Here is a 24,834-nt window from a genome sequence, read left to right on the forward strand (position 1 = left end):
ACTCTTGCTGCTGCAGGTAAAGGCTCGTTAGCTCAGCAGAGAAACCTCACACCTCAACCCGCCTCAAAGCCAACGCTGATTGGACGTTCGTTTGGTGAACGGCTCCAAATTTTCTTTGACGGAAAGTAGCCAGACTGATCTGCGAGTGAAACCTTGAAAGCTCGCGAGATCAGGATGGTCTCACGAGGCTAACTTATTCCACCAATCCACAAACAATTTGGCGATGATCCGTGGATTTTCTGAGACTCATAAAGTGGCATGAAGAACACAGGAATGAATCGTAAATACTCATAATTCAAACCACCAACTTCTGTCCTTGCTTTACTTCGTGCACAGCGTCCAGACGCCAAACTCACGTTTCTCCGCTTCCCTCTTCTCTTTGTCGGCCAGTTTCTGTTGACCCACGCAGCTCCTGTACTTCATCTCCCTCAGCATGGCCTTGGCCTCCCTGAGCTTCTTCTGCTGCTCCTCCTCATTCTGATCCACCCCCGTGTTGTTCAGGGACTGGTTCGCCATGCGCATCAGGGCTGCAGAGAGAAGGACACATCGTCAGACAATGACCATATTAGGGGTAACCTGTAAACAGGCGCGTCTCTCACCGTTGATGTCCACGGTGATGTTGTTAATGAACTTCAGCAGGTCTTCTGCCCTCTGGTGTGTGTCGGAGGTACTGTCATCCAGTTCACCGACCCTGTCTGTCATTACTCCTGACTGAAAAAAACACACAACAGCTCTCAACTCTCACAACATCTGCGTCATAAAAAAACACGCCTGGCATTTATGACTTTTTTCAAATTTAACTATTACTTTATAGCAATATAAATATGTTATTCTGTTATTTACAAGACTGTAATGTTCACCTGCACTCCTGACTGTTACTATTGTAACAACTGTTTACATGCATCCTGCACTGCTAACTATGACTGAATATTGATTTGCACGGCCAACTGTTTATTCACAATTGTTTACATATACATTTGCAATACCGTACTTTAACTGTAATATGTAATTACCTTCCACTACACTTTAATTTAAATTGTCATGATTTGGGTTTTGGTTCACGTTTATTTATTTGATCAGCTATCAGGTTTTGGCTTCTTCAGCTTTTGTACTGTTTTAGGTTATCCGGTCTATGTTTATTGTTTTGGTTAAGTAGCTTATTCCTGCCTCTGGGTTTATTTCTGTTTTGAGTTCTAGTTTAGCCTTTTTACTTCATCAGTTATTCTGGTCCCTGTATTAGTTCTGATTTTAGTTCTGTGATCTAGTGTCCTGTCAGTTCTGTATTGCTCCCGCCTTCGGTTAATTACTTTCAATTCCGCTCACCTGTTTATCCGTCTATTTAAGCCTCACTCCCTCCTTAGTTAGTTGTCGGGTCGTCGTCAATTCATACCATGCGTGCATCCCCTGTTTTCCTGGTAAGAGCTCCCAGCGTCTTGATTCATTTTTTGTAACACGTTTTGTATTTTTCTGCCCAGTTTCTGTTTGTCAAGTATCGTCTGGATGTCTGCCTTACCCCTTTTTTGGATCCTGTCTGTTTGCCCGTTTTATTCCCTCAAATAAATCTCCGTAAAGAGCATTCCTAGTGTGTTGGTTGAATTCCGGATTCATCTCCTTTCTAATTTATGACATAAATAGCTTCTTTCCAAATTTTATTTATTCATTTTATAGTAATAGCTACCAGTAATTCTGCCTATAGTAACAGCCATCTGTACATATATTCATAGTACATGTAAACTCTGTTATAATAATCATCTGTATATTATGCTATTGTACATATCTATAAAACTCTATTCATAGTAATATCCACCTGTATATTATACTCGGAACATATCCAGCTGTAAATTTAGTTCACAATACTAGTTATCTATATATTATATTCATAGGACAAATCTATCAGTCTATAATAGTATACATCTCTATATTTACTCAGTAATAACCCATGTCCTGTACATTGTTTATCCTGCACTTGCTGCTCTTGCACTTCTGGTTAGACCTAAACTGCATTTCGTTGCCTTGTACCTGTACCTGTGTAATGACAATAAAGTTGAATCTAATCAAATCTAACTCTAATAGAAGTCTTAAGGGGCAGTCATCATCCAGGGGAGGCAGATCATCCTCTATTACCATATAGCATTGAAAGTACTCCTGGATCAATGTGAGCTTCTGTGCTTTCTGTGTCTCTGCTCTGTCTTCTGTCTTTAACCTGTAATCTAACTAGTAAACCCGTCTTTATTCTGGAAAGAAGCTTCCAGATGCTGCGCTCGCATCCTAACCTTCCAGTTTATCTAAATGATGATTTAAACTGAAGCTGATTATAGACAAGACACACAGGCACCGAACAGCAGGCCCGATTGTGTGCGTCCCAGACCTTTCTGTTCAAATCATCAATGTCGTCGCTGATGGTCTTGATGTCCTCGTCCATAATGTCGGCTCGGTTCCTGCTTTCATCCAGCGTGCTGTTGTAGTGCTCAATAGCGAGCTAGAATCAAGATATTTTAATCAAACGTCAAATTCACACAAGAGGACAAATCTGTTGACCATCCAGGTAAAGATACGATGAAAAAGTTTAATAATTATATTCATTGAACACCCCAATTATTTTTAAACAAAAAAACTTTTTTCTGAAGACTTCTCCAGACTTTATTTGGCTCCATTCTCCATTCACTATCTTATCCCACACAAAACATCCCGGTTTGAGCGTCGTCACAGGACCTGTGGGTTTTGGACGGTCAGAATCTGTGTATCGCCACAGTTTGCGCGTTTGAACTCACAGCCACGTCCAACATGGACTGGTTGAGGCTGGCGAGCTGAGCCCAGGCCATCGAGCTGGCGTTGAGGTTCCTCAGCTGCCAGGCGATGGAGCTGAAGTTGTCGTTCAGCGCGTCCAGATCGTCCAGCAGCACGATGACGCAGCTGTCGCACACTGAGTGTCCAAGCAAACACATCCACAGCACGCTCTCTGTCAGAGTTTGATCAGCGTCCCTCTACGTTTGCAGACACGCGTGTGATTTGCTTACGTTGACAGTGCATGCCGTGTCTGTCCTCCACAGGAACGTTGTACCTCTGAGAGCAGGTCTCACACTGTCTCCCCGTCATCCCGTCTGGACAATGGCACTCCCCTGTCCGGGGGTCACAACGGCCTCCTTTACAATCACACCCTGCAACGACCCACAGAGGTTTGGTGTTTAAATATGAAATTCATGTTTTAATTAGTTCTAGACCCAACTACTGTTATGGTCTCTATCAGAGTCTCTCCGTCTTCTTGTAAACAGCTTCAACTTGTCCAGAACGCGGCTGCCAGTCTTTTAACCAACACCTCCAGACGCTCTTTACACTTCCTTCCCACACAGCTTAGAATAGGTTTTAAAATTTTACTGTTTATTTTTAAAGCTCTTCACATCTGATTAATCTGAACTTTTATATCTTTCTTTACACGGCAGATCCCTGAGGTCATCTAATCAACTTTTATTTGATGTTTAAAGGACCAGGCTTAAGCACTGGGATGATCGAGCATTTTCAGAGGCAGCACCCCAACTTCCTTTAGACCACGTGTCAAACTCAAGGCCCGTGGGCCGAATGCTGCCCGTCAAGGCAATTTATCCGGCCCTCAAGACCCAAAAAAGGTGTATCGTGTCATAAAGTAGAGGCATATATCCTTTTAAATTGTATAAAGTGTCTAAAACTGTTTTATGTGGCAAATGTTTATTTTATTTACTGTGTAGTAACAGCATCCTGCCACTAGAGGTCAGTTTTCCCACAACACATTAAAACAACTCACCCCAATATCAACGTTTTTAGCAGATAAACTGGGCCTAAGATGCTACTTTTATGTAATTGTGCATTTGTTTTATATTTCTATGTGAAATGAAATTCTGAAATCAAAAGGATCATCTATACAGGTGCAACTTTTAATGACGTCATGATCCCAAAGTGGTCCAATGTAAAAATTTGTTTGACATCCCTGCTTTACACCTTTGCTCAGACCTAATCTTCTTTTTATCAGGCTGGCTTTTAATACCAAGTAACAAGGTGGAATTTTATCTATGATTTTTTTTTATTTTTCTGTTGTTTGCTTTAACGGTTATGTGTTTTTATGTGTATTTGTATATCCAGAACTCGCTAGTTTGCAATTATTATCAGGATTCAGTTCCAACTTCATCACAGTTCAAGGGACATTAACGGCTGCAAGTGTTAAACCACTAAACCTTCACACAATAACCTCAATGTGGTCACATAATTGATTGCTTAGCAATGATTTCTGGTCTACAAGGTACATAGATCCTCTCAGGACTGACAGAGGTCCCCATTAGATGTTGTCATTTAATAGTCTCTAAAGACGTTTTATTTAATATATATAGACCCATTTAAACCATCATTACCTACACCTTCACTTCCTTGTCTGTTATTATTTATGCTGCAGAGCATAGATAGATGGGAATGGAAATATAATGCCTTAACAATCCAAGCAGTCCTTTGCATCTGAGGTGATGAACATACTGTTGGTACTGAGATGTTCCTGCACACTCACTCTTGCAGCCGTTAGGTCCGTAGTCCCAGTGTCCGGGTGCGCACTGTCTGCAGTTCGGTCCGTTGACTCCGGGCTGGCAGGTGCACTGACCGCTCTGAGGATCACACGGCTGGACGAGGGCCGCCGAGGCCTCGCACTCACATGGACGACAGCCAGAGCACGAGTTGAAGCCAAACGACCCGTTCTTAGAGCAAAAGCACAACCAGATGAAGACGAGATGGAAAGTTATGCAAGATGTTTTGTATGGCTGCAAGGTTTTTCCCTGCTTATCAGTTTCCTAAACAAGGCAGAGGCAATTAATGGGTACTAATTAAAGGGTACATGTGTTTAAGACACCACTACTTACACTTAGTTTCCATTTTTTTTTATAAAATGATCTTGATCAGAGCAAAGTAACCCAACGTCAGGGAGCAAACAGAAGGTGTTGTTTCATGACAAATGAAACAACGTCTGTTAAAATCCATAGGCTACAGTTTAAAGTTTGCAGAAAACAGCAGGACCCTTAAAACTCTGAATCCTACCTGACAGCGGTCACACAGCGGTCCGGTGACTCCAGGTTTACAGCGACATTGTCCCGTGTTGTGGTCACAGGATTCGGTTCCACATGGAGAACAGTTGCATTCTGCAAAGCAAAACCAATTAAAAACTTCCACAAAAGTTCAGTTTTAAACGGACAACTATTAACTGTTTGTCTGTTGAAGGGTGCCAAAGCAAGTTAGGTGGACAACAATGCCTTGTTGGCATATTTTACGCCTGAGTTTAGGAGTCTGACAGCACTTTGTTTTCCTGTGAAATGTTCTCCTCTCCACCCCGTTTGGCCATTTCTGTAGTATACTGGGGGAGGTATAATGAATTTTGTGGGTTAATACAACCAACTACCGAACATTTTCACTCATTCACTCGTAGCTTCAGCCTCTTTCAGAGTGGACTACAAAATCAGAGCGGAAAAATAAAAAATGTCAGATTCTTGAAGTCCGTGACCTTGTAAAGCAGCTCTGCAACAAATATTGCAATGTAATAGTTTAAAAAAACATAATAAAGAATAGAATAGTCTTGAAACAAATGACCCAAACAGAATATACGTAAAGACTTAATTAAACAAAACAGTTTAATTAAGTCTGTCCAGCACCTGGACAGACTTAATTAAACTGTTTTGCTCCCCCAGAGTCTCCAAGTACACAATATTTATTTAAGGGCTAAAAAAAGTGGGTTTTGCATGATATGTCCCTTTTAAGGGTACTAACAGGAGGAAAATTGTGTTCAGAAATTAATTGAACTTATTAGATCACGCCCAAGGGCTGCACAGTAGCCAGTGGGTGGCACTGTTGCCTTGCAGAAGGTCCTGGGTTCAAGTCCCTGGGTCTTTCTACATGGAGTCTGCATGTTCTCCCTGTGCATGCGTGGGTTCTCTCCGGGTACTCCGGCTTCCTCCCACAGTCCTAAAACATGACTGTTAGGTTAATTGGTTAATTGGCCTCTCTAAATTCTTCTTAGGTGTGAGTGTGCGCGTGAATGGTTGTTTGTCCTGTTTGTCTCTGTGTTGCCCTGCGACAGACTGGCGACCTGTCCAGGGTGAACCCCGCCTCTCGCCCATTGACAGCTGGAGATAAGCACCAGCACCCCTCACGACCCCACGAGGGTTAGACGTGTTAGAAAAACGGATGGATGGATGATCATGGCCACACTATGATCTCGCGAGCTCGCGGTAACGAATAGGTACGGCAGCCTGAAGCTGAACTCACTGGTGCAGTTTCTGGCGCGTACAGCGTCTCCGTAATAACCAGGAGCACAGATGTCACAGTGAGGTCCGGCCGTGTTGTGCATGCAGCTGAGGCATTGTCCGGTCAGCGGGTGGCAGTCCGTGAAGAGCATGTTAGGGTCCGTGTTTCCGTTGCAGTGGCACGGCTGGCACCTGCTGCCCAGAACCATGGGGTTGCCGTAGAAGCCCGGGGCGCACCTGCAGGAAGTGGGAACAAAGAAGCTGAGTCTGCAGTGCGTGTTTCTAAACTGCTTCAGGATGACGCGGCGATTACCTCTCGCAGTTTGGTCCGGCGTAGCCGTGCATGCACAGACACTGCATCCTGTCGCTTCTCTGCACGCAGCCCTCCGCAAAGCTGCAGACACATAAGACGTGACGGATAACCGGACAGCTCATCGCTGAGAGGGAAAGAGGCGGTCGGCGTGTAAAGGAAGAGCAAAATGTGCTGACTTGTTGGACGGAGCCCTGAGCGGACAGGGACAACTGGAGCAGGACACGGCCTGTCCATCCAGGCTGTTGTTGCTGAGGAAGCCCCCCATGCAGCTCTCACAGCGCTCCCCGACAGTGTTGTGCTGGCAATTCTGAGAAGCATTATGAGTGCAGTTTAGAGTCTCAAAAACGCCAAACGGCTTTGAAAAGGAGTATAAAAAAACTCACAGCAGAGAAATCCTCACCTGGCAGATTCCAGATCCATCCAAACACTGGTCCGAGTGTCCGTTACAGTTACAGGGAACGCATTTTCCCAGAAACAGTCCGATTGTGTCCCTGTAGTATCCTGGAGCACATTTCTACAGGGAGAAAGGAGCATCAAACGTCCTCCAGGGTGTGACGGACATTTTTTTACCAGTTTTACCTTATTAAGGGAGCTAATAAAACTTCGCACAAATAAAGGGGAGATCCAGTTAATTAGGAAGAGATGATGAATTAAGACACAGTCTATCTACGATGCTGGATTCCAGACTAATTAGGGTGTGATTTCTTTCTGATTTAAAAGTCCAAATGTTTGTGTACTTAACCATATAAAAAAAACGGCAAGAAATTAATACAACCTCAGATGAATAAACATTACCAAACTTATGACTTGATCAGAACCAAGCCAGAAATAGAAAAGCCATCCTTACCGGTGCTTACAGGGGAATATAGAGGTTAAAAGCAGCATTGCTTTTTTAAAAAGGATTGGCAGGAAAAACTTAGTGTCTGTAAAACAACTTAAAAAATGATGTAAAATGTGAACCGGGGCAAGGATGAACTGTTGTAACTGTAAAAGATAGTTTAGGAAAATGAAGAAAAAGAAGACGCATGACTCAAGTTAGCAAAGTTGCATCTAAAAAAAGAGACTTCTGGATCAATGTGCTTTAAAAAGATGAGACCAAAGAACCATAATTCTCAGCACCATGCTTGGAGAAAACCAATTAAAGCGCAAGAAGTCAAAAAGTCATATGATCTATCAAGTAGGGCTCCATCGTTACTGCTCCTCTGGCCATTCTTAGCTGACCTAGAAAGAATTAGTCCAGTGGGGCTGCATTTTACGTGCATTAATTTTTTAATTTGATATTTCAATTACATATCTTGTTTGGAGGTAACTTTACTTTATTAATGGAGAGCAAATCTCATTAAAAAAAATCTAACTTATATCTCCTGTCAAAGGAGTTTTAATAAAGAATGATATGTAAAACATATAACCATATTAAATGGTACAACAATCATATTTGGATATTATGAAATTGACAAAGAATGACATCAACTCAGGAGTAAAGTCCAGTCTGGGTCCTTACCTGGCAAGAATCTCCCAGGTAGTTGGCCGGACACATGCAGATCTCCACATTGTTTGCATGGCGTCCTGAGGGCATGTCGGCGGCGCCCTCTAACACAGCGCCACGCAGCGACACGGAGTGGGCCGACTGAGAGTGAAGGGCTCGGATCTGCAGAGACTCCAGATTGACCAAAACCATCATCAACTCCTCCCGAGACACGGAGTTGCCGGTCCGAGCATGACGGAAGCTTCCCTATGATGGCAGGAAAAGAGAAGGAGAAGAAGAAAGCATTCACATTGGTTTGGTTACAGAGGAGAGGCAGATATCCAGCAGCTTCCCAACACAGAAAGGAGGCTTTTGGACATTAGATCACAGAAAATAGTCAGTCAGTGTGTATGGAAGACTTTTAGTTTTCCATGATGCTTTAAAACCTTTCATCTCAGTTTTCCTGAGAAGAATTCTCTGTTACTGTGGTAAATTAGTTCAGATCCTACTATGTATCATTTAGAAGTTATAAATATGAGCAAACAATATCTAACCAAAGGTTTAAGAATCATATAAAGCCTTTTGCTAAATAAGGCAAATACCATCTTAAAAACAATGCAAGGATAAATGGCTGCCTATCTGACCCTGACATGGAAAATGGCTGCAGTATTCGAGTATTGTTGCAAGCAAAGAACAAGTTTTGTAAATGGAAATTTAAAAAAACATAAAATCCAGATTTATACTTCAACTTCTTAATCACAAAGAGTTTTTCAGAGTAACTTTGGTGTATTCTGAGATTTTATCCCCCCCCCCCATAAAAAAAAGATTTAAAGATTTTATTAATTTATATTTAAATTTTGTATTTATTTATAATAAACTATATATATATATATATATATATATATATATATATATATATATATATATATATACACACACATATTATTTCTAATTCTGTTTTTCAGATCAAATTTTATGAAATGCATGAATGAATGCTAAGAGTGAAGAAAATTTGATCTGCAAAATGCAATTCAAAAAGAATGTAAGTCATGGAACTCAATCTGAAAAAGAGAAAGTTTAAAAAATAGAGTTAAAAAATATAAAATCTGTAAAAAAAGAAAAGAATTCTTACAAAAAACATCAGATTTTTTGGGGGAAAAATTTTAATCTCAGAAAACACCAAAGTTATTCTGAAAACCTCTTTTTGATGAAGAAGTTTTGCAAAGTTTAATTTCTGGATTTTATGTTTTTCAAATTTACATTTACAATACATGTTCTTTGCTTGCAACAATAACAAAATTCACTCCATAGTGCAGGATTCTCACTTTCCATAGATTAGTAAAGCTTTAGGTTTAAAAAAGTAAAGTTAATGAGGCAGAGACAACTCATCCAAGATTCTGCTGCAACAACGTCGCAGCATTTTCTTAAATGACTGCACCAGCTACCTGTTTGTGAAAGGCTAGATTAGTTCATATAAATGGGTTCTATATGTTGAGTTTTCCCAGGACCCAAATTAATCAAGAGGAGTTTAGTTTCTATGCACCTCCGCTCAGAAACCAACTTCATAAAAAACAGAAATTTAGAAAAACGGGGCTAAAATCATTGTTTACTGCATCCTCCGAGCAAACATAAAAGTTTATTTCATTTTATAATTTGCAGTTTTTACCTATTTATTGTTAATTTTTTGACTTACCTCAACAATGTGAACAATTCCCAGGTGAGGGTCCTCAGGTGCCGAGTATTCTCTCTCCATGAAGACCAGGGTCATCTGGTTCCCCTGCAGGGCCAGAAACAAATGTAAAACAGATGTTTTGCCGTCTGGGTTGGTCGTTCTCAGAGGAGATGAACGCTTCATTAATGTGCAGCGTGCATGTGGTCTAACCCCTGTGGGCGTTTCGCACCTTTAGAATAATGTCAGGTCGGGAGGCTTCGGCTGGTAGAGGCAGAGCGTCTCCTCTCATGGTCTGAGTGTGAAGACGGTAGCGCAGGAAACCGCCGTATGACGAGACCTGGAGCACGAGACGTTAAAAACCAAAATTAAATCCCTGAATTAGGCGGATTTTTACCACAGAGCTGCAATTCTCAGGCCCCTTACAGCGTTTTTGCTAAATTATTCATGTGGAGTAACAAGCTTTATACTGCTGCCAAACAAAGGCCTGTAATGGCTTAGATAACATGCAAATTCAATCGAAACAGGTCCACCCCTTAGTAATGGGCGGTCGTTAAAGTCATTAAGCCAGCAGATTGAACCGAAACTGGTCCACTCCTCTGTAATGAGGAGTCGTTGGGGTTGTTATTGGCTTGGCTTAAAGACTTTTTGAAGGGCGTGAATACATATGCATATACAGATGTTCAGGGTTTTTTTTAGAATTCTTTTTCATATTCATTTTGCTTCTTTTTCCCTATCAAATGAGACTATTTTGTTCAGGTCATCGTAAGATTAATAAACATTTGAACTACAGGTTTTATTATAGAGTAGTGTGAGACACTGTACAAGACAATTAGATCCAATTAGATGCAATAATCTGTACAATAAGAGACTTCACCTATTTCAGTTATCCCACTTATTTTATTATTTATTTTTTATTTAACAAACAGAAACCGCACTGTTGTCTTTTAACTGTTACCACCATAGTGTACGACCTTAAATCCATATGTATATAAGTCACCATATTATATCTGGATTGCACTGTAAATATATGTCTTGCACTATATATACTCCATGCACCTTTTCCTCCTTTGTGCACCTTCTGTTAGGAGACGATGTGAGATCAATAAAGTTTTATCTTATCTTATCTCAATCCATATCCATCTATACTGTTAAGTTAATTTTATTCAAATTAATCTGATTTATTCCAGTACAAGCTAATAAAAAAGTCAGTTTCAGATTCAGGTATTTTAAAAATTTGATATAAAATTTTGTTTTTTGTCCAGTAAAACCTCAGCAAACAGCCCATCTAAAAAAGCTGTCCACTCGTACCTTGTCTCCCAGGTACGCCTTCGGTGCGTGCCAGTGGAGGTCCTGGTAGACGTCGGGCACATCACTGAGGTCAGCCTCTACAAGGTCCTGATCAGGGTACACCGTCACCGCTACTTCCTGTCTGTCTGCTGCAAGCAGCACCCATCCTTCCATGTCCATCACCTGCAAAACGCAGGAATAAATACGGAGAATAGTAAAAAAAAAACAACAACAACGACAACAACCTGGGAATAAGAAAGCAGACAGAGAAAATTAGCTAACGGTCAATTTTTAAATCCATTCGGTATCTATAAGTTCCCATTTAATAAGAATTAAGGTAGGCTGAAGGTAAACAGGACAGCTCCTCCTGACATAAGTCTGTTTTTTCCTCTCCAAAAGCAGCTTTGAGGTGAATGCTGGAACATTTGGAAGCCAGTGGTGTAACCGAGGAAGCAGGTTCATAAATCCCTAACGCCACATCTAACCATGGATCCTGACAGAACAGACATCTTAGTGTCTGGTTAGCTACAGGAACGTGACATTTCATTGGCAGAAACCGCAGAGTCCTGTCTCAGCGGAGCCAGGAACACAGACGAGGACAATCCCGTTCCCTGAAAGCTTTCAGTCGCACCTCCATCCGTCTTTTGTCCGAGCTGTGACAGCGGTCGGTGGCCCCGAAGCAGAAGCAGCTGGTGCATCCTTTGGGGTTGGTCGGGTCCAAGTGGAAAGTGCCAATTCTGCACTGGTCGCATCGGGAGCCCTGGACGTTCTCCTGCAGGTGGAAGCAGAGCGCGCGCACACAGGCCATGAGGTGAGACGCACAAACCCGGCGGCGGTGTCAGAAATGGGCGTGAGTCGGCGTGTTTGCTCCGACCTTGCAGAGACACAGTCCTGTGAAGGAGTCGCACACTTCCTCCTCGGTTCCCGCCTCGTTGCAGTCGCACGGCCTGCAGTTGGGATAACCGTAGAAACCAGGAGCGCAGCGGTCGCACTGACGGCCAACAACGTTGTTCCTGCATCTGGAAACACAGTTATTTAAAGTTCATTACACTCGTTTCTGGGGTGTCTGCTGGGTTTGTGGGACATTTTGCTATAATATCCTGTTTTATTAAGGCCAAAGGGTTTGACACCAAAGTGAGTAGATGCCCATCCTTGTGTGTGGGGGGTGTCAGCATGGGGAACAAGTGTTTTTTTATTTGCAGGTGAACACAGCAAAAAGGGAACCAACATTAAGTAAATTCTTCCTGTAATTAGTGCATTTCTTCTTGATTTGATCAGGTAAATAAGATTATTTGCCAACGGAAAAAGATGTTTGCCCTTAAAGTAGGAACAATTCATCTCCATCATCATTTTTCAAGTGCAGAATATCTAATTATCTCATTGTAGGGGTAGAACTACTAATCCCATTGGCAAATAGTCTTATTTACCTGCTCAAATCAATGAAAAATAGACTAATTTCTAGAACATTTTGCATTTAGAACATTTTGCATCTAGAGCTTCTTAAAGCCTTGCATCTCCGTCTTGTCTGGACTGAGACTCACATTCCTGTTGCTGCACATTTAAGTCAACACTGAAGTTGATTTAGGATGAGGTAAAAAAAGTGAGGTAGAAAAAAAGAAACAGGACTGAGGGATTATTTAAGACGTTTACTCATTAAAATGATCACTAAGCATCAGCTGATTCAAACATGTTGAGTAAAAGACTAAATGAAAACATGCCATGGGAAATAACTATTAAGAAATTAGGAATATTTTATGAAATGTTCATTTACAAATGACCTGCTGAAACAAGTCATTTTCCGTCTGGGTTGTTCTCGCTGGGTTTTATCTTAAATCTGTTCCAGAAACGCTCAAACACTAATGAAGGTTTGGGCTCTGCATGAATATGATAATATGTAAATAATATGATCTTAGGAAGGGGGCCGTCTCTAGGACTGTTAACGTCACCAGTGGACAGATGGTGGTTGCATTTCGGGTTTGCATTAACCTCATTGTTGTATTATGCAGTCTCCCAGTAATGGAGGTAGACATATATTACTGTGGCCTAGTGTTAAAACTAGCAACCCCTCGACCACGGACTACTGATGGATTTATTTAAGGTGATTTGGCATAATCTAATCTAGTTTTATCAGAACTGATGGGAACATTGAGCCTGCTGCCCTCTGGGCTGCTAGAGTGGGAAAAGTTCCTGTTTACAACATGAAAAATAAGCTTTTTTACAAATGCACTGTACATAGAGGCTTTCATACTGACTTTAACACAGATAAATAAGCCACACTGATAAATTTAACACAGGTTGACGCTCACTCTAATGCTGCGTTTCAATCGAACACGTTTTGTGCTTCAGGGGCGTCTGGTTTACATGAAAAGTCTACGGTGGACGCGTCTCTAGGAGCGTCTGGAGGTCCTGTGTCTGAAGCAGCAGACGCTGCTGCTGAAAAAGCTGAGTTTTTGCAGCAGGATGCTGAGCGTCAACCAATCAGAGAGCCCCCCTTATGTGACGTAGTGGCGGATTCTTCAACAGGACGTAAGGACCATGAAAAGCCGGGAAGTCGACAGTGGAGGACTATCTCATTGTCGCTGTTTGTGCCCATCCTATTATCTACGATCAGTCGAGCTTTCGCTACAGAGACAGTGAAGGACCTCACCTGGAGGAGGATTAGTGAGAAATATGGGATCTCAGGTAAGTTATCAAAACCTTTAAAACAGTAACTATTTCCCTGCATTAGAAGAAAAAAGACCACAGTCTGTCCACACTTTGCTGGCGGTCTGCACAAGCGTCCAAGCTGAGCCGTTAAACGCCTTTTTTGACGCGTTCAGTGATAATGAAAACAGGGTCAGGTGTAACTAAACCCACTGGTCTCACTAAATCCGGCCAGACGGTGCAAACGTGAGATCAAACCGTGGACGTCTGTCACGGTCGGGTCTGAGACAGACGGCACTGCGGAGCGGAGAAGAGGCGGACAGAAACCCAAATGTTTCACTCGGTACCTGCACTGTCCGCTGTCCGTGTCGCAGCTCACATCGGGAGAGACGATGCCGGGCCGAGAGCAGTTGCACACCTCGCACCCCACCACCGGGTGGCAGCCAAACGTCTGCGGCTCACACTGGGTGCACTCAGGGAGCACAGTCCTCGGCGGGCAGATGCAATCCCCCGTCACCGGCTCGCATAACCGCGGACCGCAGTTACAGGCTGCAGGGGAGACGGAAAGTCAGAGATAATAGAACCGGTGGGGGGGGGGGGGGGTTGATAAGGGAAATAAAGAGACGGGCAACAACAAACAAGATCATTTACAAGCTAAATACTTTGGATATAGATAAAACCTTCACGAAATTATGACAACAGTGTTACAAAGCGGAACGTTTCTGGAAAAAAAATATATAACTTTAGAAAGATAATTAAAAACCAGGCAACTAAAAACAAACGTGTTGGCTGAACTGTCAGTGCATTTTAGCAAATTTCTTCTCTCTCATTTTTTGAGTGAAATTTGTTAAAAGAGTCATCACCTGGAAATTAACCTTTTTCGTGTTAAATTGTGTAAATCTGAGTTGGGCCTCAGCTAAAACCTTCCAGAAAATCAGGAGTGTGAGAGGAATCTCCACAAAGCGAGATTTTGGTGCTCCTCCCTGATTTACGTCACTCGTGGAATGACGGCAACGTAAGCCGCGCCCGCCTCTCATCCCGTTCTCGGTTGCCAAATGTTTTCAGTTTGCATCTGTGGACCAAGCTACCAGCGATTAATGGATTAAGTTAATCTTTTATATGTTCCGGTGACTCTCCCGGCAACTCTTTATGTATGCGCCACATGTTGCACCTGAGTGTTTCGTTAATTTGGGACACCAGATGAAGATTAACCTGACTCTAGCCAGCTGTATGTCGCTCCGCCTAGCTCCACTCACATCCATCTGGGACATCTCCATAGGAATTGCCTTTATTGAAGGCTGGGGCTTATCAAAAATCCTTGCATCTGATTGGATAAGCCACTTGTCTGTCATCTTTATCGACGTGCTATTTCAACCGCTCACACCGAAGCTAACCCGTGATGCTGGGAGAGCGACGCAGGAAAAAACGAAACTTTTTTTTTTTTTTATGTGTTTGCGGCTCTAGAGGCACGTGTTTTATTGACAGTGAGCTGACAGGAAGAGGGGGGAAGACAGGCGGCAAAGCACCGCGGGTTCGGAGTCGATCCCGGGCCGACCGCGTTGAGGACTAAAGGCCTCCTAATATGGTTCACGCTAAGTGCTAACCGCTCCGCCACGGGTGCTCCTCGGAAAACAAAACTTGCCAAATCCGGTCGGGAGAAGGGCGAAAACATGGTTTGCACCAACAAAAGCCTTCAGAGCCGTTCTCTGATGTTCTTTTAATGAAACAATATCAGATAGATTGGACAACATGGAAGAAATAGCAGCATCAATGTTAACGCTTGCTTCCTCGACGAGCCGCCATTGCTATCAAAACAGTCTCACGTCACGGTCGCTTCTCCACTACGTCACATCTATGAAACTCCAGCCCTGCGTCCTGATTGGCTAGACAATAAAATTGGTTGGAGAAATCACTCTCTATGGGAGATGTCCCAGATGGATGTGAGTGAAGCTAGGCCGAGCGACATACGTCTGGCGAGAGTCACGTTAGATGAAGATGGCATCAAGCCTGCGTTTGGAGAAAGGGGCGACTCCAACATTCAGGGACTCGTCTGCAGTGCGGTCCGTCTCTATCTAACTCATTGTGTGAGAGGCCGGGGAATGATGGTAAACGAACCGTAGCAAACCGCTAACGTTGCTAACGCAACATCCCCATGTAAGATTCATGTTTCTAGCGTTTGTGGTTTAAAATCTGATTTCATTGCTTTGCTATATGGATGTTTGTAAAGTGCTTCATGTGTTTGTGTGTCTGAGCAAATGGCCGCTGTCACATAAACATAAAATGCTAATATCACTCTGCTAACCCGTAAGACCTCCACAAATTATCACGCGTAACCTCACCAGAAAAAAAAGGGATGTGAAAAAGTATCCGAATGAGCTCTTTTTTAAAAAGAAATTCCCCTAAAAAAGACTAAACATGAATTAAATGACCTTTTATATATGCAAAATTACAGAGCCCGGGAGAGCTCACTTTAAGTGATTTTCAGGTCGTGATAATTTGTGAGCACGTTTCCTTTAATTGAGCCCTCGGTAGATCGAGATCTCGAATATACTATAACGTGCTCATGTTTACATGTATCAAGACAATATTGAGTGCACGTTTTACATATTGTGGCCACATTTAAGTAGATCGTGCACACACAATGTTCTATAACCATGTTCACTAAATTGTGCTCTCGTTTAATAAATTGTGCCCTCGTTTTACTATGCTTAAAATGAGAGCTCAATTTAGTAAAATGAGCTCACACTATAGTAAAACGAGAGCACAATATATTAAATTGTGCCCACGATTTAGTAAAACGAGCATACGATTCAGTAAAACAAGCGCACAATGTAGTAAAACGAGCGCACATTCTCTCAACATGCAAAACATTTTGCGATGACCCCTCTAGGGCTCCGTACAAAATACCAGGTTATGCATAATAACATACATAATGTTTTCCAAAATCCAATTCCATAACAAAGATTTAACGCCTTCTTATATTTTGCTATGGCCCTCTAATTGTAATTCTTATATAAAACCATCTTTAAAAAAAAGATGCAATCACTTTGTAATCTGTGTTTCTAAAACAAATAGCTGCGCAGGTCTAAATTTGCCTCTGAGTCGGACCTGGACGAGGTGCGGACGACTGAAATCAGTGACACTCACGTCTGCAGTTGGGGAATCCCCAGAAGCCCGTGGCGCACATGGAGCAGTCTCGTCCAATCACGTTGGGCCGACACCTGCACTGACCGCCGAACTGCTCGCAGGTGTCGCTCTCGGCTCCCACCTCATGACACGCGCAGGGCATCGCGCCGTTGTTGAAGAACGCCGACAGCGACACCGCCGAGCTGAGGCAGAACGGAGAAGCAGTGGAGGGACTGGAGGAGGGAAGGAGGAGGGGAAACCTTAGTGCACATGTGCAGAGCGCATCCCTGAGATGCTTCATTGAATTAAACATTTAAATCAGGAGACGGCTTCTCGATGTTTAAGGTACCGACTTGATATAAAAGCTGTTCTGGCCACAGTTGCTGATGAAGTCGTACGATTTGTCCAGAGGCTCCTCGTTCAGGCAGCTGGGTTTGAAGCTGTTCTCAGGAACCACGAGCACGTAGTCCTGTTGAGACATTCAACACGGCATCAAACATCAACATTAATCCAAAAAAAGGTTAAAAAATTAAAACAACTGCACTTCTATTCTGAATCTGAAGACGTTTGGCTTTCCATCCAGAAAGCTTTCTCAGTTCAAAATGTCTTGAGTAAGTGTGGAGCTCCAAGCTGTATTGACCTGCGAGCTCTAACGAGGCCTCGTTAGCAGGTCTATGAAGCTTCCTGGATGGGAAGACAAACGTCTTCAGACTCAGAATAGAAGTGCGGTTGTTTCAGTTTTTAACCTTTTTTTTGGATTGATCATGACCTGGATGACTGAGAATCTTCACCAACAAACATTAATAAACTATTGATAAAGTAGAATTTAGAAATGCTGTAGAGGTCTGTTCAAAACAACAAGTAAATATCTGTTTTATTCAGATAAGAACATCTATTTTTCATAAAGACTTTTTTTGTTGTGGAATTAATGGCTTTTATTTGACAGCAGGCTGACAGGAAATGGGGTTGAGAGAGAGAGAGGGGGAAGAAATCCGGCAAAGGTCCACAGAACGGGACCTGAACCCAGGACTGAGGCCTCAGAAAGCTTGGAAAAGGCTGAGTCGTCCGTCGCTATGGTTTATTTCCTCCCTTTAATAAGGGTGGAGGCTCGGTGTATATACCCTTATTTTATCATGATCAAACCGTTTTTGGTCTTTTTTACAATAAACATATGAGGTGGCTATATACTAGGGCTGGACGATATAGAAAAAAAGCATATCGATAAAATAGAAATCCTATTGATCGATATCGATAATTATCAACAAATTCAAAATATACATTTTAATGCAGTCCTGGCCATTTTATGATGTAGCTTAATTACCTATTTTTAAATAAATGGATTCAAATGCAACCCTTTATTCAACCAACTTTTTACGAAAACTGTGTTTAGTTTTAAAAAAGAAAAAAAAGAACACGTGCTCTCTGAACTCTTTGAAGGCTGATGGAGCTTTCCTGGGTTTGTGATTGGTTGGGAGGATTAATGACTGTAGTATTAACTTGCATGATAGGCTAGAATGCACTGTTCTTTTATTGAACTTTTTATTGACCCCTGTTTTTTATATTGAACCATACGTCTATCGATCGATATCTATCGTTATTGAATTATCGTCCAGCCCTACTATATACCATTAATTTACGTTTGGGTTTAATAAAGTATTTCTTAATTGCATTCTCCTGGGAAAAAAAAATCCTCAAATTTCCTGAGATTGTTTTTGCATTTTAAAGCATATAATGTGGCTATATACCTTTAAAACCATCACTGCTCCAAGCAAACTGTAACTGCACATTTTTCCATTCTTGTAACTAGACTGTCTGTGTTTTTATGCAATATATGTATATATATATATATATATATATATATATATATATATATATATATATATATATATAATTGACTGTGGGGTCAATAAAAGGTCAACATTTCTATTGTGAAAACAAATACAACCTGGAGCGGCGACACTCACCAGCCACAACGTCTTGCCTGGAGGTATCTGCACCGTGAGGAAGACGTCGTGGTGCGTCACACCCAGAATGATCTGGTTCTCTGAAACCAGCACGTTCCTGCAGCCGTAAGCGTGGGGACAGAAGGAGGCGTTGGTCTGTCCTGCAAAAAAACAAAACAAAAAAAAAAACCTCAGAGTGGGTCAATCATTTAACTGCATCCTGCACACTATAGCAGACTCTGTTAGTTACCCTGCCAGATCAACCCTCCATTAATGTAGACTTGGACTGGATAGGTGGGATGAAGCGGCTGGTGATAATGGAGGATGAAGACGTAACGGCCGAGGGACTGGACCCGGGCCGAGTACACCGCTGCATTCTGGGTAGAGGGGAGGAAACAGGAGGCTTATACGGGACGCAACTGCAAAAGGATCCCTGCGTTTTTTTTGGATTCATACCTGCAGCGAGTCCAGACGCATGTGGTGGTTGTTGTCTGCCCCAAAGGGAGGTCGGACCTGTCCCATCCAGACCGGCTCGTCCGTCTGGCTGGAGGACAGAGGGGGGGCCACCGCAGGGGGGGCCTGAGCGCGTTCCTCCTGAGTGGAGGAGCTCTGGCCCTCCTTCAGCACCAGAGAGTCCGACGGCGTCTGGAAGCGGGACGGGACGCAGGAGGAACTGGGGGAGAACGGAGAGGAGGACGGTTAGCGTCTGAAGCAGGACGGCGTCGCTGGCGCCGGTTCAGTGTGAGCCGTTACCTGTCCGGCGAGAAGTGTCCATGGGCGCCGATGCAGTGGACTCTAGGCTCAACGTACTCCATGGTGAACAGGCCTCTGGGTACCAAGTAGACTTTGTGCTGAAAACGATGAAAACAACTTTGATTAAAAATAAAAATCTTCAGGGTTTTTGTTGCCCAAAGGAATCTGTGGCAGTTTAATCCACAGATACATCAAAAAAATTCATAAAAACCTTCGTCCGTTACGGACTTTATTCTTAAAGATAAAAGGATCGGACAATTTTGGATTTTATTTTATTTTTTTAGTTGCTTTGCTGAGTCAAATAAGTGTTTGGAATTAAACATAATTACTTTTGGAAGGATTTTTTTTGTTATTGAGCTATTTATCCAAATAACCACCTTTATTTAGTATTATTATGACTTTTTTAAATAAATAATTGTTGTTAAAAATCAACAAAATTCTTATTGAGTGTCTAGTTAATCAATTTATTTTCAAATTAATGGTGGGGCATTTTTTACCTGATTTCCTGTGACGGATCCCCTTGTGTATATTGTAAATTCTGCTTTTATTCGAGCATGAATGTTACAATTTTATCACGCATTTCAGAAAGTATAACCCATATTTTATATAGGATTTATTACACACAGAGTGAAATACTTCAAGCCTTTATTTATTTATATTTAGATGATTATGGCTTACAGAGAAAGAAAACCTCAAATTCATGGTCTCTGAAATATTTAGAAAAAGTTAAAAAAAACACTGGAAACTGCTGGAGCCACTTCCTGATCAGCTAATTTACTCTAAATGGTCTCCCAGCTACGCACGGACGGATCCTACACACGCTCTACATCTGGGCCGAGGAGAAACAGAACCGGACCGGGGCTCAGAGGTCCAACCTCCTCTTTTCAGATGACAGTAAAGGTTTTATTTCATTTAGAAATCAAGGTCCCAGAGTCCGCAGGAAGAGTGGAGAAGCCCAGAATCCATGTAGCTTAAAGCTTCAGCAGTCAGCGGGCGCCATGTCATCTGCTGGTTCTGGTCCACTGGGTTTTCCACAGTCCACAGTACGCGCAGCCATCTTCCAGGACATCTTAGAGCACTTCATGCTTGATCTGCAGACAAGCTTTATGGAGATGTTGATTTCACCTTCCAGCAGGACCTGGTACCGGTCCAGATTGCCAAAAGGTCCTAAAAGCCGGTCCACTGACCCTGTTGGTACTGCGCTTGATGGGCCTGATCAGAATCTAGGTAGCATTGCGCAGAGGAAGAAGAGAGACACCAGAACCAACAATGCCGATGACCTGAAGGCTGTTATCTGGGCTTCCAGAACCTCTCAGCAGAACCACAGGCTGATCTCCTCCCCGCCGCATCGATGCAGAAATTCATGCAACAGGAGCTCAGACCCGCTACTGAGTGCCCCGAATTAAACAGACTTATCAAAAACCTGATATTTCTGTTAAAAATTTCCTTTTTCTTTTGATCTTATGGAACTAAAATACGTAATATTCTCTTAAAATAAGTGTATCTGTCCTTGATCTGAGCAGGTAAATAAGATGATCTGCCAATGGAATAAGATTTTTGCTCTTTAAATAGGAACAACTCATCTCCATGATCTATTTCAAGTGCAGGATGTCTACTTATCTTATTTTAGGGATCAAAATACTCATCCCATTGGCAGATAATATTAATTACCTGCTCTAATCAAGGACAAAAACACACATTTTAAGAACATTCTACTTATTTTTAGATCCGTTTTTGCAGTGTGAGACACCAAATTTTGGGTTTTCATTCTCTGTTCACCAGAATCATCACAATTACAAGAAATGAAGGCCTGAAATGCAGATTCCATTCTCCTTTTTCACAATATTCCTTATATACCTTTGTATTCAGAGCATTGGCCCACATGCAAATTAAAAACATCTTATTTATTTTTTTACCACCATGATGTGACAGGAGAACGAGTCTCACCAGGAAGAAGGAGGCGCGCTCAGAGGACAGCTGGACCTCGGCGTCAGCGGGCAGCGTGAAGACCGCCACCCTGTTCTGCTCGTCGACCGCCACGGCCCGACACAGGAAGCTGCAGAGAGCAGACGCAGAGCGGAGGATGAAAAGGCGCTGAAGGGACGAGCAAACAGCTTCAGCAAGCCGTCAATGAGACGAGCCCCTACTCAACGCCCAGCAATAGACTAAATGACAGATGTCCTGTTAGCGTGAGGAGCGGAAATACACAGAACCAAACTGTTCCCTTAAGCTTCCCTTAAGTTCTACTTCAGGTTCCTTCTTCCAGAAAGAACCTGAAGTAGAACTTAAGCTCCTCTGGATCAATTGAGGATCTGGTTCGTTTCCCTTCGGTAACCTCTGGTCGATGCGTTTGGGGACTCTAGGGTCCTTCAGGGAGAGTATTGGGCTCTAGCGTGAAGAACTGTGGAGAAAGATGTCTGGGTTCCCTTCCTGGATCTACTCCCTCTGTGGTCCGGCTCCAGATAAACGGCAGCGAGTTAGCAGGACGCACAGGCAGAGGTAGAGACAGATGTCTGTCTTCACCTGAACTTGCAGTGCAGGAGGGAGACTCGATGGCGGTGCGTTCGTGCTCCAGGCGAGTTGACGCTGACAGCCAGAGTTTGCGGCAGCTCCTCCTCGCTGGAGTATTCCACCACCAGGACGTAGTCTCCGGGGGAGACAGGACGGCCTCGCAGCTCCACGCTGATCTGCAGCGAAAACGGAAACACGAATGCTTCAATTTAATCACGCGTAAAAACATTAGAGAACAAAACGTCCCGCCGACTCGCTCACGTCCAATCCGCTGCAGACGGCCATGTCGGGGTGGCGCGGCGTGACCTTCTCGGTGGGGCAGGGCCGTGGAAGGTGGTTGTCGTGCCGGCAGTTGGCGTCGCGTGCGGAGATGGAGGGGAAGGAGTCCAGAGACAGGTACTTGTACAGCAGACAGCTGGACACAAAAAAGACAGTTTGGACGTGATCAGGAAGATTCTTGCAGGTGGCTGAGATTGTTTCTACCATTCTGATGAAAATACAGCCCTGCCTGACTTAGAATGAGCCGCATACGTCAGAGTCGTACTTTATCTACCATAACAGTCACTATCCTCAGGTACGCTCTGTGATGGCAGGAAAAATATATAAGCTCCACATAGCTGCTTCTAGTCTGGCTGCTGCTCTGTTTCTGTGGGTTAAACAAGTTTTGATTGATGATGTTAAAATAAAAAAGAGCGAAACGTTGTGTGTTTGAACGTATGGTGTTCATAAGCGTTTGTATGTAAATGTATTTTCTTCTGTTTTTTTTCTCTCCTTTTTCTTTTAAGGACCTGCTTGAAAACGAGACGGCTTCATCTCGAGGGGCTTATTCTTTCAAACTGAAATAAGATAAATAAAAATGAACGGTGATATTTACTTTTGGCTGGTTTCAGATGCAGAGCTGTATGTGCAGGGGTCAGTCACCCTGATCTGCAGGAGGGGAGCTTCATAGTAGGCGCTTGGCAGCAACACCAGATAGTCCTGGAATGAAACACACAAAAAAAATTTACTTTAAAAATTTTTTTTAAGTATTTTTAGATATTAACCTGTAAAAATATAACTATTATCAAACAGACGTCTTCCATTAACCAGTTACATTATGCCGTGGAGTTTTTACTCTAAACATAATAACATGCAATAAAATGCTAAATAAAATATTTGATACCGATTCATGCTGCCCTGGAACCGATCAAAGTAGCACGCCCAACCAGTTTTTGGGGCTTGCGAACATTAATTACAGTTTATCATCATAATTATGAATCCACATTTTTATTATGATGAACTTATCTTCTAGATAAATGATGCAATGATTGCCCATCCCTAATATGATGGGCTTTATGAATTATAGGGAAATCATGAGCTGATCATCATTCGCTATTACCATCTAACATAGAAAGTACTCCTGGGTCAATGTGAGCTTCTGTGCTTTCTGTGTCTCTGCTCTGTCTTCTCTAAGCCCCAGTGGGTGGAGGCAGATGAGCGTTCACACTGAGCCTGGTTCTGGTTCTGCTGGAGGTTCTCCTCCCTGTTAAAGGGGAGTTTTCCTCTCCACTGTCGCTTCATGCATGCTCAGTATGAGGGATTGCTGCAAAGCCGTCAACAAAGGACATTTTCTGACCAATCTGTATAATCTGATTGAATTTTGACTATGGAAAGTGCCTTGAGATGACATTTATCATGAATTGGTGCTACATAAATAAAATTGAATTGAATCTTGTTGTGAGGTGGATACAGCCGTAGGAGAAGCAAACCCATGTCACCATTCTGCCGCTGACAAAGGCTCATTTATGCGTAACATACACACGTGTAGTGTGATGTGCATCTTACCAGCAGGATTCCCTCAGCTTCTATAATCACGGTCCAGGTTCCTGGGTTCAGGACGAAAGGCTCCACGAAGCTGTTCTGGGGGACGTTAGCGAAGGTCGGCTGCACGCTCGGTGCAAAGACGATTTGTTTGGACTGTTCTGAACCTTAAAGCACAAACGTCACACATCACTGCACTCAGTCTGTATTAGATACAGAAACGAAGAGCTGAAAGTAACTTCCAACCAACACTGATGTGTTGGAAAAGCCCAAGAAAGCATCAGGAAGCATAAATCCCTGTTATCGGCGGAGACTTACCTCTGCGGTTGGCCTGATAGGCTGTTATTTTACCGTTGGAGGTGACGCCCTCAGAATTGACGTATCTGAGGATGAATCGAGTCAGATAGACGTCTGCCTCGCTCACGTACACCTGGAGCTTGACCGCCGTCTGCAAGGTGAGAAAGGAAATACGTAAGTCTCAAAGGTAAACCTCTGAACTCACAACTGATCTGTGGCCCCCGAAGAGGAAAAAACATACGGAGCTTACAGACAGAAAGAGAAGAAACAACTAAGAAGCAAAAACACGTCCCTAACCCTGTCACGTCTGACAGGAATGATGGATGACAAACTGGGGGAAAATAACCCGTTTCCAGACAGGAGTGATGCTGTATTTCCTCTAGATTCAGTCAGAATCAGCAGATTTTACTCACGGCACAGTAAAAGTTCTTTGATCCTGCAAGAACACCGCAGAATGAGCATGACTAGTTCACTGAAGTTGGACAAGAAACACGCATCCTATCCCCAAAACTTTGAGGGTTTTGGCTTTTTGCTTTGCCACAAAGATGTCAAGCTCCTCTATTTGCCAAGTGGGACGCCAGCTGCTACTAAAACAGCTTAAAGCAAGAAAAACCTTGATGAGAATTATCTCCTCAAAAGCTAACACTTAATTTTTTTTTTTTGATAATTATCGATATCGATCAATATGATTTCTATTTTAGCTGATTTTTTAATAAATATATATATATCCACCCGTAGTCTAAAACGAATATTAAATGTAGCAGCTGCAACTTGGA

General features: G+C 42.8%; 1 protein-coding gene across 1 annotated transcript in view; it reads right to left on the bottom strand.

Moving 5' to 3' along the window:
• The window catches only part of lama5 (laminin, alpha 5), a 134,074-nt gene that overhangs the window by 41,028 nt on the left and 68,212 nt on the right, over positions 1-24,834 (bottom strand). The window contains exons 23-52 of the mRNA XM_036142469.1: positions 24,080-24,209; positions 23,786-23,928; positions 22,836-22,939; positions 22,223-22,376; positions 21,974-22,137; positions 21,398-21,506; positions 19,451-19,548; positions 19,154-19,370; positions 18,948-19,074; positions 18,719-18,858; positions 17,108-17,223; positions 16,776-16,987; positions 13,976-14,177; positions 11,860-12,004; positions 11,617-11,757; positions 11,007-11,168; positions 9,928-10,035; positions 9,720-9,803; positions 8,063-8,293; positions 6,962-7,075; positions 6,738-6,868; positions 6,562-6,642; positions 6,271-6,485; positions 5,050-5,150; positions 4,529-4,712; positions 3,018-3,158; positions 2,772-2,923; positions 2,369-2,479; positions 600-711; positions 357-527 (exon numbers count right to left, since the gene is read on the bottom strand). Coding sequence (XP_035998362.1) covers positions 357-527; positions 600-711; positions 2,369-2,479; positions 2,772-2,923; positions 3,018-3,158; positions 4,529-4,712; positions 5,050-5,150; positions 6,271-6,485; positions 6,562-6,642; positions 6,738-6,868; positions 6,962-7,075; positions 8,063-8,293; positions 9,720-9,803; positions 9,928-10,035; positions 11,007-11,168; positions 11,617-11,757; positions 11,860-12,004; positions 13,976-14,177; positions 16,776-16,987; positions 17,108-17,223; positions 18,719-18,858; positions 18,948-19,074; positions 19,154-19,370; positions 19,451-19,548; positions 21,398-21,506; positions 21,974-22,137; positions 22,223-22,376; positions 22,836-22,939; positions 23,786-23,928; positions 24,080-24,209 — 4,300 coding nt within the window. The remainder of the gene's footprint in view (positions 1-356; positions 528-599; positions 712-2,368; positions 2,480-2,771; positions 2,924-3,017; positions 3,159-4,528; positions 4,713-5,049; positions 5,151-6,270; positions 6,486-6,561; positions 6,643-6,737; positions 6,869-6,961; positions 7,076-8,062; positions 8,294-9,719; positions 9,804-9,927; positions 10,036-11,006; positions 11,169-11,616; positions 11,758-11,859; positions 12,005-13,975; positions 14,178-16,775; positions 16,988-17,107; positions 17,224-18,718; positions 18,859-18,947; positions 19,075-19,153; positions 19,371-19,450; positions 19,549-21,397; positions 21,507-21,973; positions 22,138-22,222; positions 22,377-22,835; positions 22,940-23,785; positions 23,929-24,079; positions 24,210-24,834) is intronic.

Source organism: Fundulus heteroclitus, chromosome 1 (assembly GCF_011125445.2).
Source record: "Fundulus heteroclitus isolate FHET01 chromosome 1, MU-UCD_Fhet_4.1, whole genome shotgun sequence".
In the NCBI taxonomy this organism is placed as follows: domain Eukaryota; kingdom Metazoa; phylum Chordata; class Actinopteri; order Cyprinodontiformes; family Fundulidae; genus Fundulus; species Fundulus heteroclitus.